The sequence below is a fragment of the Cryptomeria japonica genome, chromosome 5, assembly GCF_030272615.1.
Source record: "Cryptomeria japonica chromosome 5, Sugi_1.0, whole genome shotgun sequence".
NCBI classification, from domain to species: domain Eukaryota; kingdom Viridiplantae; phylum Streptophyta; class Pinopsida; order Cupressales; family Cupressaceae; genus Cryptomeria; species Cryptomeria japonica.
The window spans coordinates 173,875,891-173,894,397 of NC_081409.1; the positions used below are offsets into that span (position 1 = coordinate 173,875,891).

Below are 18,507 nucleotides of genomic sequence, written 5' to 3' on the forward strand. Positions count from 1 at the left end.
TTTGTTTGTTTAGCATTTTATCCAAAGCATCAGTGTTGCCCTCATATTTGATTCTCATGTTTAGCTCATCTTTCTTCTTTTCAAGTTCTTATATGAGACTCATAATCTCTTCCTCTATCTGTTGATACTCCTTATCCTTATTTTCTAAATATAACTTGGTCACTTCACACATCCTCTTTGCTTCTTCTAACTGAATCTTCAAATTAAAAATTGTTTTCTTTGATTCCTTAAGAGATTTGTTTAGCAGCTCTTGTTCTTCAGCAGCAACGTAGTTGTATTTTTTGTATTATTTTCTCACTTTTCTAAGTTCTTCTAGAGCACTCACAATTTCACCTTCAAGATCTACTTCAGCTTCTATTTCCTCTTCTTCATCACTACCATCTTTCTCATCATCTAGTTCTCCTTGTTCCATAAAGAGATTAACTTCTCTTTCATCTTCACTGCAGCAATCTTCAGAGACACTTTCTTCATCAAAGGCATCATCTTCAAATGCATAAAGACTATATTTCTTCCTAAAACTCCTTCTCCTTGGCTTGTAGGTTTTCTTTATTTTATCTTTACCAAAAGATCTGATGTTTTGCTTCTCATCTTCATCCTTCTCACCATAGGGGCACTTAGAGGCAAAGTGTTCAATCTTACCATAGTTGAAACATTTGAAAGGAAACTTACCTTTGTACTTTACTGAGCCTCTTTTGAATTTCCTTACAAAGCTGGCTATAAAAGCATCAGAGTCAACTTCTTCCTCATGATCACCTTCTTCTTTTCCTTTTTTTGTTATGTTGAAGGCAGCCTCTCTCTTTGATGTTTCTCCTTGTATTATTCTCATTTCATAGGCTAATAAGGAGCCAAATAACTCATCCATGGAGAAATTCTTTAAGTCCTTCACTTCCTCAATAGCAGAGACCTTTGTATCATATCTCGAGGTTAATGATCTCAAAACCTTTTTGACAATAACTTCATCTGAGACTTCTTCTCCAAGTTCTCTTATGGCACCCATAATTTCATCCATTTTTTGCAAATAATCAGCTATTTTCTCCTCATCTCTCATTTTTAGATTTTCAAATTGAGCTCTCAGATTTTGTGGCTTGGCTTCTTTCACCTTGATATCTCCTTCAAATATACTTTGCATTTTATCCCATGTAGTTTTTGCTGATGTGCAATGCATTACTTTGACAAACTCTGTATTAGATAAGCCGCTCAAGATTGCATTCTTAGCTTTTGCATTGTTCTCATATTCTCTTTTAGCATCAGGGTCGGTAGGAGGAGCTTGAGGGATAGTGTAACCATTCTTCACAGACATCTAGACATCAAAGCCTAAGGAGGACAAGTAAGTTTACATTCTTCTACTCCAGAAAGGATAGTTGGTGCCATCAAACATAGGTGCTTTAGAGGAGGATTCATTTCTAGCCATTATGTTCACTAAGTAGGATCTACCCAAGCTAGAGAAATCTTTTTTTGACTAGGGAACCTAGGGCTCTGATACCAATTGTTGAACACAAATGGACATTGAGAGGGGGGGTGAATCAATGTGTTTTAAAACTTTAAAATAAATGTGTTGATACTGTGACTTTAAGCTAATTGAGAACATAGACACAAGAACATATCACATAATACATGATTTACGAGGAAAACCCAATGTGGGAAAAACCTCAATGAGAATAGTTGTTGGACTCTACTACTCCAATCTAGCCTCACAATGAATAACAGTTACAATGAGTTTTAGGGCACCAACCCCTAAATTTATGAGCTACAACTCAAAGGAGCACCTACCCTGCTCTGAGCATCCACTCAGAGGTTACAAGTGAATTATCAAGTTTACATTTACAGTCATGAAGCCTTGTTACAAATGTGTTTTGTAACACTTATAGATTTTTATACATACGGAAATAATTTATCTGCCTACTAATGTGGTTCCTCTATTTCTTTATTCAACCTCTGATTATCTTCTTCTCTCTACCTCAAGCTTCATCTATCTCAAACTACTCTATATCCTCTATTTCTATAGATTACACTCTCTCGGCTGCCACTCAACACTCTCAACTAATTTCTTTAGCTCTTACTCCTTACTTCAACAAACTACACACTTACCACACCTACTAAGTAGTTGTTCTCTATTTTTCATCTATGTCTTAGTCTCAACTACTCAACTACTTATGTCCATCACATTTACTGCTTTGCATCGTCATCTCTACGTAAAAGAATATCTTTTCCTTCAATTCTGCAATTTAGAATTAGTTCATTTGTCTCTCTTTGAGATTTGGTCTTCAGTAGATTTGATCTTCTTCTTGGTTCGACCACCTGCATTGACTGACTCTTCTTTGGTTTCCAACTGTACTCTGCACTTCGTTTTCTATTTTTAGAAAACTAAATCTATAAATCAGATTTTATCTTGCCTTTGTCAAATTTCTCAAGCCCATCAACCACCTGCAACAGATTGGCCATTAATGTGTTCTTCATGTTCTTTTGACTATTAGGTCCCGGGGACAACTGAGAGGGGGGGGAGGGGGGGGGGTGAATCAGTTGTCTGATAATTACAAACCAAAAACAACTTAAACAAATTACTGCTTAGTACTGGTGAGACAGTCTGTTATATCGGTGGACAGATTAACAAATAAATGCAATACCGGTAAAGATTAATGCATGAAAATAAAAGACAAAGTCATCCACAACACATAACACCAATGTTTGTACATGGAAACCCTGTAAGGGGAAAAACCACGGTGGGAAACCTTACCCACAATTAGATGATACTACTATAGATAGTAAGTGTACATAAATGGGGTCTGCACGTGCAGAAAGGCCAAGCATCTAGAGCTCACTACTCAAACAAAAATGGGAATCACACTGACTACAATTGGATGGTTAAATCCAATAAGAATGTACTCCTCAAAATAGCATCTTCATTTGCTGGATTTAGTACTGATGTAATGCTGATATGCTTTCACAAAAACCTAGCTTCACCTTCAAATGATGTCTGCATGTATAGCTCTGCTTAATCTCGCATATACCTTCACAAAAACCTTCTTCACATTCCACACTTGATCTTACATCTAAGATCTTACATTTATACCATAACCTAAGACCAATTTTAGTAGGTCGGCTCTACAAGATATTACAATAAAAACATTTTACAAATAATACAATATCCGATGCAATAACTGATTGAACATGTTGGCTTAATGCATTTACAACAATAATTAATCATCTCCATAGTGTGCCATGCTGATCTGGAAAAGATAAACCTGTCGGTGTAACCCTGGATAGCCCTGGACCTATTTGCCGGTAAAAGCAAATATGCAAATATGAATATACTAATGATCAATTCATTAAGACAACATGTCCACACGATGTCTTCGATATTACCAAGTGTCTTCCATGCCATTCCAAGTGTCGATGATCATTATATCTTGTCGGTGAACCATATACCAGTAATTGTGCAATAGTTACTTGTTTGCCAGTGAATGCTATTGGATCTCCAAAGTGCTAGTGTTTTAGTAGGTGTTGATATCAATGACAAAACCATACCAAAATACCAACAATCTCCTCCTTTGGCATTGATGGCAACACAAGATGGAAAAACCATCAAAGTGCCAAAACAGAAATGCCAGGTACCAAAAACCAACAGTCTCCAAAAAGATCATAACCAGAAATCAAAATACAGATACAGAGAGTAATAATCTCTCCCAAACAACAATCTCTCCCCCTGGGAGCAACATATGTTTTTTCAAACTTTTTCCATACCAATATCTCCCCCTTTGACATCAAATGCCAAAGTTACCGCAAAACCAAGTTCATATACAAAATACCAATCAATTCAATATACCAACTACTCCCCCTGAGAAGTAGCTTCCTCATCAAAGCCAAAGTAAGAATTTATCTCTATTAATTCTGTCGGTTGATGACAGACATCAACTCTCTAAGTATCTACCAGTGGGGGTATGACCCCAAGCTATTGTCTAAGATATTCAAAAGTCTCCTTAGGCAAAGGTTTTGTAAAAATATCTGCAAGTTGTTCTTTAGTATTCACATAAACCAGTTTTATTTCTTTTGCTTCAACTTTTTCCCTTAGAAAATTCAGTTTGATGGAAACATGTTTTGTTTTAGAATGTAGTACCGGATTCTTAGATATATCAATTGTTGTTGTGTTATCACAATAGATAGTTATAGGTTCCTTGCATTTTACATTTAAGTCTTTCAACATTTGTTTAAGCCAAAGTACCTGTGTACAATTAGTTGCTGCTGCAACATATTCTGATTCTATTGTTGATAAAGATGTACAACTCTGTTTCTTGCTCAACCAAGAAACTAATTTGTTTCCAAGAAAGAATGCTCCGCTGGTGGTGCTTTTTCTGTCATCCACATCTCCTACCCAATTTGCATCTGTGTATGCACATAGATCAAAATTTTCATCTCTAGGATACCATAATCCAAGATTTGTAGTGCCTTGTAAGTACCAGAAAATACTTTTTACTGTTGATTCATGATTTTCTTTAGGATTACTCTGAAATCTTGAAACAATACATATTGCATTCATAATATCAAGTCTTGTTTGTGTTAAATACAGTAAACCTCCTATCATAGATTTGTACCTTGTTGGATTAACAGGAGTAGATTCATCTCTTAAAGATAGTTTGTCATTTGTAGTCATAGGTGTGCTTACTGGTTTAGAGTTCTCCATCCCAAATTTCTTAAGTAACTCTTTTAAGTATTTTGATTGACTCAAGAATATACCTTTGTCAGTCTGTGAAATCTACAATCCTAAAAAGAATCTTATTTCACCAATCATAGACATTTCAAATTCTTGTTGCATTTTGATAGAAAAGTCTTTACACAATCCATCTTCTCCTCCAAATATTATATCATCAACAAAAACTTCTATAGCCAAGATGTCATCATTAGTCACTTTATAGTATAAGTTACTATCACCATTACCTTTAGAAAAACCAATTTTCAAAAGATACTTATCCAATCTGGCATACCAAGCTCTTAGAGCTTGCTTCAATCCATACAAAGCTTTCTTTAACCTGCAAACCATATCTTTATCATCTGTTAAAGAAAATCCATCAGGTTGTTCAATGTAAACTTCCTCCTCAAGATCTCCATTCAAAAATGCACATTTAATATCCATTTGATATACTTTGTAGTTCTTATGTGCTGAAAAGGCCAAAAACAATCTAACTGCCTCAATTCTAGCTACCGGTGCAAAGGTTTCACTATAGTCAACTCCTTCTTTTTGAGATTATCCCTTACACACTAGTCTTGCTTTGTTTCTTATAACTTTACCATCTTCATTAAGTTTGTTTCTGAATACCCATTTTGTTCCAATTACATTTTTATCTTTAGGTCGGGGAAATAATGTCCAAGTGTTATTTTTCTCGATTTGCTCTAATTCTTCTTCCATAGCTTTAGTCCAATACTTATCTTCACATGCCTCATTAATTGATGATGGTTCAATTTGAGAAATAAGACATACCTCTTCATTTGCCAATCTTCCTCTTGTCATAACTCCTTTAAACTTGTTTCCAATTATCTGATCTTCAGAATGATTCAATCTTACATACCGGGGTGTCTTTGTTTGTTGTTGCTCTTCAGTCAGAGTGGAATTTTCAAATGATATCGATGTAACTGGATCTTCACTCTGTACTGGTGGATTCAGTGTAGGTTCATTTGTTAGAATTTTTGTTACCAGTTCTGAGTCTATATACCTTGAAGTTCCTCTGAATTGTTCATCAATCTTTACATTTGTACTCTCAACAATTTTCTGCAATCTCTTGTTAAAACATCTATATGCTTTGCTCTTAGATGAATAACCAAGAAATATTCCTTCATCACTTCTAGGATAAAATTTTCCAATATACTCATCTCTTCTAATGTAACATCTGCTTCCAAATATTCTGAAATACTTAAGAGTAGGAGTATTACCAAACCATAGTTCATGAGGGATCTTACCGGTTTCACCTTTGATGTGAACTTTGTTGAATGTATAGACCGCTATACTTACTACTTCTCTCCAATACACATGTGGTAAATTTGCTTCTGATAACATACTTCTAGCTGCATCCAAGATAGTTCTGTTTTTTCTTTCAACAACTCCATTCTGCTATGGTGTCTGAGGTGCTGATAGTTGTCTTTTGATTCCATTCACTTCACAGAATGTATTAAATTCCTTAGATGTGAATTCTCCTCCTTGATCTGATCTTAAACATTTGATTTTCTTACCGGTTTCATTTTCAACCATTGCTTTGAACAGTTTAAACTTTCCAAGTGCTTCTGATTTTTCTCTGAGAAAAGTAACCTAGCACATTCTAGAATAGTCATCAATGATTAGCATGAAATATCTATCACCTTGTAAGCTTTTAGTTCTAGCTGGACCACATAAATCAATATGAATTAAATCAAGAGAATTATTAGATTTCTCTAGAATACTTTTGAAACTAGCTCTAACCTGTTTTCCAAATTGACATTCCTTACATACTGTATTGTGAGGTTTGACAATTTTAGGTAGATCTCTAACAGCCTTAGTAGTACTGATTTTTACCATGCAATCAAAGTTTACATGACAGAGTCTCTTATGCCATAGCCAACTTTCATCTATATGTGCAATCAAGCATGTCTTCTCACTGTTATTCAAATGAAAGATATTACCTCTAGTCTTATTACCAGTTGCAATTTCTAAACCAGTTCTATTCATGATTTTGCATTTTCCATTCTTAAATTGTAACTGAAATCCTTTCTCAACTAGTTGACCAACACTCAAAAGATTATTCTTTAAACCTTCAACATAGTAGACATTGTCAGTGTTATGCTTACCATCAAGAGATATTGAACCCTTACCTTTGATCTAACAAGCTTTGTCATCTCCAAAACTTACTAAACTGCCATTATATTCTTGAAAGTTCAAGAATTTACCTTTATCTCCTGTCATATGATGTGATCATCCAGAATCAATGATCCATTCATCCTTTACTTCAATTTTAGCTGCTAGGGCTTGTTCTACCGGTTGCACTGTAGGTGTTGGTTGATCTTCAATTATAGCAACAAAAACCCATCCATTGTCTGTCGGATCTTCATCAGAATCATCGGTCACTCCTTCATCAGCAACATAACAAGATTTGTCCTTATTCTTCTTAAATTTGTATCTTTGATAATCAGGATTAGGCTTGTATGTCCTTCTAGCTTCTTCTCTTATTCTAGCATGTCTATCAGGGCATCTTGAAGCCATATGACCAATCTTATTGCAATTAAAACATTTAAAAGGTGCTTTACCTTCATACTTACTTCCAACTAGACCTTTAGGCATTTTCCTTGCAAATAGTGCTTCAAGTTCTTCAAGTTCTTTCCTACTTTCTTCAAGTTATATTGCATAAAAGGCTTTCCAATCATATTTGTCAAATGATGGAGTAGATGATGTTGATGCTTTAAAGGCCAAATCTGTCTTAATAGTAGCAACAGGACCAAATTCTTCAATTTCAAAAGCTGAAAGTTTTCCAATCAATGTATCCCTAGTTACTGATGTATTAGGCATTGTTCTTAACTCATTTATAGCAGTAACCTTCATTTTATATGCCGATGGCAATCCTCTTAAAAATTTTGAAATAATTTCATCTTCACTTAAGGTTCGTCCACAACATTTAATACCCAAAACAATTTCATTTACTCTTTCCATAAAAGCAGAAAATCTTTCATCTTCTTCCATTTTCAGATTTTCATACCTGACCCGGAAGCTTTCAAGTTTTGCAATTTTGACTATGGAATCTCCTTCATTCAGTGTTTCCAAATGATCCCAAATAGCTTTAGTAGTTGATCTACCTGATAATCAAATGATTTGTTGATCTGTCAGTGCGCTCAAAAGTGTTTCTCTTGCTTTGCAATCATTCTCCTCATCTTTAGTCAAATTAGGTGGATTAGGCTGAGTGGTAGTGGCAGTAGTATAGCCATTCTTTGTAACATCCCAGATGTCTTTTCCAATGCAATTCAAATGTGTCTCCATTCTGATCTTCCATATCCCATAGTTGGTTCCATCAAGTTTAGGACTATCATTCCTGAAATAGTTAGTAGACATTGGATCTCCTCAAGTTGTTAAACTTCTGCAAAAAGAGGACTTACTCTGATACGAATTGTTAGGTCCTGGAGACAACTGAGAGAGGGGGGGGAGGGGGTTGAATCAGTTGTCTGATAATTACAAACCAAAAACAACTTAAACAAATTACTGCTTAGTACCAGTGAGACAATCTGTTATACCGGTGGACAGATTAACAAATAAATGCAATACCGGTAAAGATTAATGCATGAAAATAAAAGACAAAGTCATCCACAATACATAACACCAATGTTTGTACGTGGAAACCCTGTAAGGGGAAAAACCACGGTGGGAAACCTTACCCACAATTAGATGATACTACTGCAGATAGTAAGTGTACATAAATGGGGTGTGCTGATGCAAAAAGGCCAAGCGCCTAGAGCTCACTGCTCAAACACAAATGGGAGTCACACTGACTACAATTGGATGGTTAAATCCAATAAGAATGTACTCCTCAAAATAGTATCTTCATATGTTGGATTCAGTACTGGTGTAATGCTGATATGCTTTCACAAAAACCTAGCTTCACCTTCAAATGATGTCTGCATGTATAGCTCTGCTTAATCTCACATATACCTTCACAAAAACCTTCTTCGCATTCCATACTTGATCTTACATCTAAGATCTTACATTTATACCATAACCTAAGACCAATTTTAGTAGGTCAGCTCTACAAGATATTACAATAAAAACATTTTACAAATAATACAATATCTGATGCAATAACCGAACATATCGACTTAATTCATTTACAACAATAATTAATCATCTTCATAGTGTGCCATGCTGATCTGGAAAAGATAAACCTGTCGGTGTAACCCTGGATAACCCTGGACCTATTTACCGGTAAAAGCAAATATGCAAATATGAATATACCAATGACCAATTCATTAATACAAGATGTCCACACGATGTCTTTGATATTACCAAGTGTCTTCCATGCCATTCCAAGTGCTGGTGATCATTATATCCTGTCAATGAACCATATACCAGTAACTGTGCAATAGTTGCTTGCCGGTGAATGCTGTTGGATATCCAAAGTGCTAGTGTTTTAGTAGGTGTTGACATCAATGACAAAACCATACCAAAATACCAACATTGACCTACCCTAAAGAAGTCAACAACCACCTCATTAAATCGACCTTCACCTCTGTAAGAGCTGACTTCTACATATCGGATCTCATTGTCATCCATAAGCCTCTGCATCTATCCACATAAGCCTCTGCATCTGTCGACATGCATCCATGGCATCAAATTTGTCATTCACCATTTCAAGTCTAAACTGCTACAAAGAAAAGGCATAAAATAATTTAAAACAAGTTTAAATCTCCACCGTAGATCTGCCTCACGATGGGAAAATCGAATAGTCTACATTAGCCAAACTAATTTTTACCTCTGCGTATCCAGAAGACCACACTCTCAACCAATCAGTAAGCTCCCCATTGGTCCTGCCTTTATAGCCTAACATGTGTTGGTATTTTGGTATGGTTTTGTCATTGATGTCAACACCTACTAAACACTTATCAACTCTGGCACTTTGGAGAATCGGCAACATTCACCTGCAAGCAAGTGACTCATGCACAGTCACTAGTATCTGGTACACCGGCAAGATATAATGATCACGGACACTTGGAATGATATGGAAAACACTTGGTTATGTCGAAGACATTGTGTGGACACTTTGTCTTGGAGTTTTGTTTATTGGTACATTAGCATTTGCATATTTGTTGTTACCGGCAAATAGGTCCAGGTTACACCGGTAGGTTTATCTTTTCCAGATCAGCATGGCACGCTATGGAGATTACTTATTATTGTTGTAAATGCATTAAGCCGACATATTGAATCGGTTATTGCATCGGGTATTAATTGATATGTAAATTAATTTTTTTGTAATATCTTGTAGAAACGACCTACTAAAATTGGTCTTAGGTTATGGTATAAATGTAAGATCTTATTTGTAAGATCAAGTGTGGAATGCGAAAAAGGATTGTGTGAAGGTATATGCGAGAATAAGTAGAGCTATACACACATACATCATTTGAAGATTGAAGGAGGGTTTTTGTGAAGACAATCAAAACTACACTGGTACTGAATCCAGCATATGAAGATGTTAATTTTAGCAGTACATTCTTATTGGATTTAACCATCCAATTGTAGTCAGTGTGACTCCCATTTTGTGATTGAGCAGTGAGCTCTAGGCGCTTGGCCTTTCTACTTGTGCAGACCCCATTTATGTACACTTACTATCTGCAGTAGTATCATCTGATTGTGGGTAAGGTTTCCCACCATAGTTTTTCCCCTTACAAGGTTTCCACGTACAAATATTGGTGTTATGTGTTGTGGATGACTTTGTCTTTATGTTTCATGCACTAATCCTTACCGGTATAGCAATTAACTATTAAAACTGTCTACCAGCATATTGAACTAGTTTACCAGTATTAAGCATTAAGTTGGTTAAGTTGTTTTTGGTTTGAATTTATTTGATAAATGATTCACCCCCCCCTCTCAGTTGTCTCCAGGACCTAACAATTGGTATCAAAGCCTAGTCCTCTTTTGCAGAAGTTTAACAGCTTGAGGAGATCCAATGTCTACTAACTATTTCAGGAAGGACAGTCCTAAACTTGATGGAACCAACTATGGCATATGGAAGATCAGAATGGAGACACATATAAATTGCATTGGAAAGGACATCTGGGATGTTACAAAGAATGGTTATACTGCTCCTACTCAGAGTCAGCCCAATCCACCCAGCTTGACTAAAGATGAGGAAAATGATTGCAAAGCAAGAGAAGCACTTTTGAGCGCATTATCAGATCAACAAATCATGGGACTATCAGATAGGTCTACTACTAAATCTATTTGGGATCATTTGGAAACACTGAATGAAGGAGATTCCACAGTCAAAATTGCAAAACTTGAAAGCTTCCGAGTCAGGTATGAACATCTGAAAATGGAAGAAGATGAAAGGATTTCTGCTTTTATGAAAAGAGTAAATGAGATTGTTTTGGGTATTAAATGTTGTGGAGGAACCTTAAGTGAGGATGAAATTGTTTCAAAAGTTTTAAGAGGATTGCCATCGGCATATAAAATGAAAGTCACTACTAGAAATGAGTTAAGAACAATGCCTAATATATCAGTAACTAGGGATACATTGATTGGGAAACTTTCAGCTTTTGAAATTGAAGAATTTGGTGAATTTGGTCATGTTGCTATTATAAAGACAGATTTGGCCTTTAAAGCATCAACATCATCTACTCCATCATTTGACAAATCTAAATGGAAAGCCTTTTATGCAAGAGAACTTGAAGAAAGCAGGAAAGAAAATGAAGAACTTGAAGAACTTGAAGCACTATTTGCAAGGAAAATGCCTAAAGGTCCAATTGGAAGTAAGTATGAAGGTAAAGCACCCTTTAAATGTTTTAACTGCAATAAGATTGGTCATATGGCTTCAAGATGCCCTGATAGACATGCTAAACTAAGAGAAGAAGCTAGAAGAACATACAAGCCTAACCTTGAATATCAGAGATACAGATTTCAGAAGAATAAAGACAAATCTTGTTACATTGTTGATGAAGGTGTGACTGATGATTCTGATGAGGATCCGGCAGACAATGGATGGGTTTTTGTTGCTGTAACAAAAGATCAACCGACACCTACTACTCAACCGGTAGAACAGGCCTTGGTAGCTAAAGTTGAAGTAAAGGATGAATGGATTATTGATTCAGGATGCTCACATCATATGACAGGAGACAAAGGTAAATTCTTGAACTTTCAAGAATACAATGGAGGCTTAGTGAGATTTGGAGATGACAAAGCTTGTTTGATCAAAGGTAAGGGTACAATATCTCTTGATGGTAAGCATAACACTGACAATGTTTACTATGTTGAAGGATTAAAGCATAATCTTTTGAGTGTTGGTCAATTAGTTGAGAAAGGATTTTAGTTACAATTCAAAAATGGAAAATGCAAACTCATGAATAGAACTGGTTTGGAAATTGCAACCAGTAATCAGACTAGAGGTAATATCTTTCATTTGAATAATAGTGAAAAGACATGCTTAATTGCACATATTGATGAAAGTTGGCTATGGCATAAGAGACTTTGTCATGTAAACTTTGATTGCATGGTGAAAATCAGTACTATTAAGGCAGTTAGAGATTTACCTAAAATTGTCAAACCTCACAATACAGTATGTAAGGAATGTCAATTTGGAAAACAAGTTAGAGCTAGTTTCAAAAGTATTCCAGAAAAATCCAATAATGCTCTTGATTTAATTCACACTGATTTATGTGGTCCAGCCAGAGAAAAATCAGAAGCACTTGGAAAGTTCAAACTGTTCAAAGCAATGGTAGAAAATGAAACCGGTAAGAAAATCAAATGTCTAAGATCAGATCAAGGAGGAGAATTTACATCTAAAGAATTTAATACATTTTGTGAATTAAATGGAATCAGAAGACAGCTATCAGCACCTCAGACACCACAGAAGAATGGAGTTGTTGAAAGGAAAAACATAACTATCTTGGATGCAGCAAGAAGTATGTTATCAGAAGCAAACCTACCACATGTATATTGGAGAGAGGCAGTCAGTACAGCAGTCTATACATTCAACAAAGTTCACATCAAATGTGAAACCAGTAAGACCCCTCATGAACTATGGTTTGGTATTACTCCTACTCTTAAATATTTCAGAATTTTTGGAAGTAAATGTTGTATCAGAAGAGATGAGTATATTGGCAAATTTGATCCTAGAAGTGATGAAGGAATATTTCTTGGTTATTCATCTAAAAGCAAGGCATATAGATGTTTTAACAAAAGATTGCAGAAAATTGTTGAAAGTACAAATGTAAAGATTGATGAGCAATTCAAAGGAACTTCAAGGTATCTAGACTCTGAACCGGGAATAGAAATTTTGACAAATGAACCTACTTTGAATCCACCAGTAAAGAATGAAGTTCCAATTACCCTAGTATCATCTGAGAATTCCACAGTAACTGAGGAACAGCAGCAAACAAAGGCACCCTGGTATGTAAGACTGAATCACTCTGAAGATCAGATAATTGGAAACAAGTTTAAAGGAGTTATGACAAGAGGAAGATTGGCAAATGAAGAGGTATGTTTTATTTCTCAAATTGAACCATCATCAGTTAATGAGACATGTGAAGATAAATTTTGGATTAAAGCTATGGAAGAAGAATTAGAACAAATTTGGAAAAATAACACTTGGACATTAGTTCCCCGACCTAAAGATAAAAATGTAATTGGAACCAAATGGGTATTCAAAAACAAACTTAATGAAGATGGTAAGGTTATCAAAAATAAAGCAAGACTAGTGTGTAAGGGATATTATCAGAAAGAAGGAATTGATTACAATGAAACCTTTGCACCAGTAGCTAGAATTGAGACAGTCAGATTATTTTTGGCTTTTGCAGCACATAAGAACTACAAAGTATATCAAATGGATATTAAATGTGCATTTTTTAATGGAGATCTTGAAGAAGAAGTTTACATTGAACAACCAGATGGATTTTCTGTGACAGATAACAAAGATATGGTTTGCAGGTTAAGAAAAGCTTTGTATGGATTGAAGCAAGCTCCAAGAGCTTGGTATGCAAGATTGGATAAGTATCTTTTGAAGATTGGTTTTTCTAAAGGTAATGCAGACAGCAATTTATACTATAAAGTGACTAATGATGACATCCTGGTTATAGAAGTATTTGTTGATGATATAATCTTTGGAGGAGAAGATGGATTATGTAAAGAATTTTCTATTAAAATGCAGCAAGGATTTGAAATGTCTATGATTGGAGAAATAAAATTCTTTTTAGGATTGCAGATTTCACAGACTGATAAAGGTATATTCTTGAATTAATCCAAGTACTTAAAATAGTTACTAAAGAAATTTGGGATGGTGAACTCTAAACCAGTAAGCACGCCTATGACCACAAATGACAAATTATCACTAAGGGATGAATCTACACCTATTAATCCAACTAGATACAAATCTATGATAGGAGGTTTACTGTATTTGACACAAACGAGACCTGATATTATGAATGCAGTATGTATTGTTTCAAGATTTCAAAGTAATCCTACAGAAAATCATGAATCAGCAGAGAAAAAGGATTTTTCGGTACTTACAAGGTACTATAAATCTTGGATTATGGTATCCTAGAGATGAAAACTTTGAATTGTGTGCATACACAGATGCAAATTGGGCAGGAGATGTGGATGATAGAAAAAGCACCACCGACTGAGCATTCTTTCTTGGAAACAGACTAGTTTCTTGGTTGAGTAAGAAACAAAGTTGTACATCTTTATCAACAGCAGAATCAAAATATGTTGCAGCAGCAACTAACTGTACACAGGTACTATGGCTCAAGAAATGTTGAAAGACATAAAGGTAAAATGCAAGGAACCTATTACTATCGATTGTGATGACACTACATCAATTGATATATCTAAGAATCCGGTATTACATTCCAAAACCAAACATGTTTCTATCAAACTGAATTTTCTAAGGGAAAATGTTGAAGCAAAGGAAATAAAACTGGTTTATGTGAATACTAAAGAGCAGATTGCATATATCTTTACTAAACCTCTGCCTAAGGAGACTTTGGAATATCTCATAGATCAGCTTGGGGTCATACCCCCATTGGTAGAGACTTAGGAAGTTGATGATTGTCATCAACCGGCAGAATTAACAAAGAAATCTTTTATTCCAGCTTTGATGGGAAGCTACTTCTTAGGGGGAGTAGTTGGTATACTAAATTGATTGGTATTTTGTATATGAACTTGGCTTGGTAAGAACTTTGGCATTTGATGTCAAAGGGGGAGAGATTGGTATGAAAAAACACAAGGAAAACACATGTTGCTCCCAGGGGGAGAGATTGTTGTTTGGGAGAGATTATTACTCTCTGTATCTTTATTTTGATTTTAGAGATTGTTGGTTTTTGGGTATTTGGCATTTCTGTTATGGCACTTTGATGGTTTTTCCATCTTGTGTTGCTATCAATGCCAAAGGGGGATATTGTTGGTATTTTGGTATGGTTTTGTCATTGATGTCAACACCTACTAAACACTTATCAACTCTGGCACTTTGGAGAATCAGCAACATTCACCAGCAAGCAAGTGACTCATGCACAGTCACTGCTATCTGGTACACCGGCAAGATATAATGATCACGGGCACTTGGAATGATATGGAAAATACTTGGTTATGTCAAAGACATTGTGTGGACACTTTGTCTTGGAGTTTTGTTTATTGGTACATTAGCATTTGCATATTTGTTGTTACCGGCAAATAGGTCCAGGTTACACCGGCAGGTTTATCTTTTACAGATCAGCATGGCACGCTATGGAGATTACTTATTATTGTTGTAATGCATTAAGCCGACATATTGAATCAGTTATTGCATTAGGTATTAATTGATATGTAAATTAATTTTATTGTAATATCTTGTAGAGATGACCTACTAAAATTGGTCTTAGGTTATGGTATAAATGTAAGATCTTATTTGTAAGATCAAGTGTGGAATGCGAAAAAGGATTGTGTGAAGGTATATGCGAGAATAAGCAGAGCTATACACGTAGACATCATTTGAAGATTGAAGGATGGTTTTTGTGAAGACAATCAGAACTACAATGGTACTGAATCCAGCATATGAAGATGCTAATTTTAGTAGTACATTCTTATTGGATTTAACCATCCAATTGTAGTCAGTGTGACTCCCATTTTGTGATTGAGCAGTGAGCTCTAGGTGCTTGGCCTTTCTGCATGTGTAGACCCCATTTATGTACACTTACTATCTGCAGTAGTATCATCTGATTGTGGGTAAGGTTTCCCACCATGGTTTTCCCCTTACAGGGTTTCCACGTACAAATATTGGTGTTATGTGTTGTGGATGACTTTGTCTTTATGTTTCATGCACTAATCCTTACCGGTATAGCAATTAACTATTAAAACTGTCTACCGGCATATTGAACTGGTTTACCGGTATTAAGCATTAAGTTGGTTAAGTTGTTTTTGATTTGAATTTATTTGACAACTGATTCACCCCCCCCTCTCAGTTGTCTCCAGGACCTAACAACACGGCGGTCCCACCTTCTAACCCGGACTGCTTGACTACCTGGTAGAGACACGTGTCAACATCTTGCGGTCCTATGATACATAACTTCCCTGCACCTTCCATCATGGGATAATGAGAGTTGTCAGATCTGCTCGGACTTTATCTTCCCTGTTGCGGTGACCGTCAACCTTAACATCATAACCACTGACTACCTTTTTTATGCGATTAAGACATAGTCGTCTGATTAACCCATGTGCAGAATTGTACAGTACCTTTAGTAGCTCGAGCTATAACCAATTTTTGCTACCTTAGGACTTGGGACTAAATAAAAATTAATAGCCAAACTATAGTCAGCGGGGGGGAAATAAATTGAAGCTTTGGACTTTAGGAATATAACATAGGCCCGACAAAAATATTAACGCTTAGGAGAAAAATGACAAGGGGAACATGGCACCACATGACAACTGATGACCCTTAGAGTTAAGTGGAAAGAGGTAATGCAGAAACATAACAAGTTTAAGAGACTTAAGAGTTTTTGACATAGTCTTGTTTAAAATGCATAAACCCTAAGCCCTAGATATGAGGGTAGTGACAGAGAATAGAGACCCAAACAGATGGTAAATAACAATGAATGGATTTTCTATTTTTGGTCATGACACATATGTCAGAGATGCATTTTTTCTAACCTTGATCATTGTGCAACCCTGATCACGTAGTTCTCTGTATCTTGTTGGATCACTTAGTTAACATCAATCTAAACTCTCCACTAGATGACTGGAACTTTGCAACCTCCGTCTCACTTGTTGACATCATGGTATTTCATGTTGACATCAATGACAATAATGCCAACAAAGGTTACACAAGGTAGTGTTAGGAAAATAAATGAGTAGGTTATGGGTTAAATTAATTAATTAAAGAAATATTTATTTAATTAGTGGCTAGGATAAGGTGGGATGAAATGTGGTAAAGTATGGATAGATTTAGGTGTCTACATTTTTCCTCTCTTTGATATGACATCACAATTGTAAGAAGTGGTGTTGTATCAAAGAAGAATAAAACATAGCATGGGCAAGAAGGGATGAAGACTAGTGGAATGGTTCCCTAGTCACTAGAAGGATGGGCATTTAGTATGCCCACTTGAGAAGACATGCAGGTTTTAAAAATATGATCCTAATCTCAAAATGGATGGGAGGATTAGAGGATGAAGGATAAAATGACATAGAATAATATAGGGATGGAGAGGGAAAATTGATGATCATCATGTTGTAATGGTATAAGAGACTAGATTTAATAGTGTACTTATTGTGTTATACACCAAGGTATAAGGAATGATGATGACAATGAGTCAAACACATGATCAAAAAAATAAAATGCAAACATATGCCTTAGCTAAATATACCATGATGGTATACAATATAGGGACCATGTGCAAAAAAATACCAAAAACAAAGAAAACACATAAGTATTTTAAATAAATTCAAAAACCATACACGTATTAAGGCTCAAAAAATTTGATCCATAACACTTACGTGTTTTTTGAATTAAAAATGCATACATGTTTTTGTAATAAGAAAAACACGTGCATGTTATTTTTAATAACAAAAATATGTATTATTCTTAACAAGAATAACACATACATTTTTTCTTATTAAACACATGCGTGTTTTGTTTATTTTAATATGTAAAAAAACCATGTTCATTTTCAACACCTGTGACCTACATTTTCTATAGTGACTTTCTTAGCCTCAACCTAACATAACCCAAATGTGGTTTTGATATTTACAAGCTAGCTTGAAATATAAAACTATTTTGTCATCCCTCTATATTTTTTCATCAAGTAATATACATAATATTAGTGACATTTCCCTAGGATGTTTGAGAATCATTTCAGATTTGAAGTAGTCATAATGTAGATTCTAGATTTTAGGAATCCTATAATTTTTTAGACTAAGTCAAATTTCAGTAATCAACAAGGTCCTATCATCATTATCTTCATATCTCTCTATCTCGTGCTCATTTTCTCCACCAAGTTTTAGACCTATTTATTTCTCTATCACTCTCCTTATCCCCCCTCTCTACCTCTCTCTATCTCACTCTCTTCTCTCTCCCCCAAGCTCTAGATCTTATAATTTCTCAAATAGTCAAATTTCAATAATCACCAACCTCCTATCATCATTCTCTCTATCTCTATTCCACTCTCTTTGTCTCCCTCAATCTAGACCTATATCTCTCTATCACTCTCCCTCTCCCCTCTCTCTACCTCTCTCTCTATCTCACGCTCTCCTCTCTCTAGAGATCTATACCTATCTTTCTACCCCTCTCTCTCAGCATTCACTCTCTACTCTCTCTTTCTCTTTATCCA

General features: G+C 35.5%; 1 protein-coding gene across 1 annotated transcript; it reads right to left on the reverse strand.

The window, feature by feature from the left end:
* Window positions 1–286: 286 nt before the first annotated feature.
* LOC131875781 (uncharacterized) lies at window positions 287–1,300 on the reverse strand. The gene is made up of 2 exons (XM_059220455.1): window positions 968–1,300; window positions 287–904 (listed from the first exon to the last, which is right to left on the reverse strand). The coding sequence occupies exons 1-2, from the start codon at window positions 1,298–1,300 to the stop codon at window positions 287–289; spliced, it is 951 nt and encodes a 316-aa protein (XP_059076438.1).
* Between the last annotated feature and the right edge of the window lie 17,207 nt (window positions 1,301–18,507).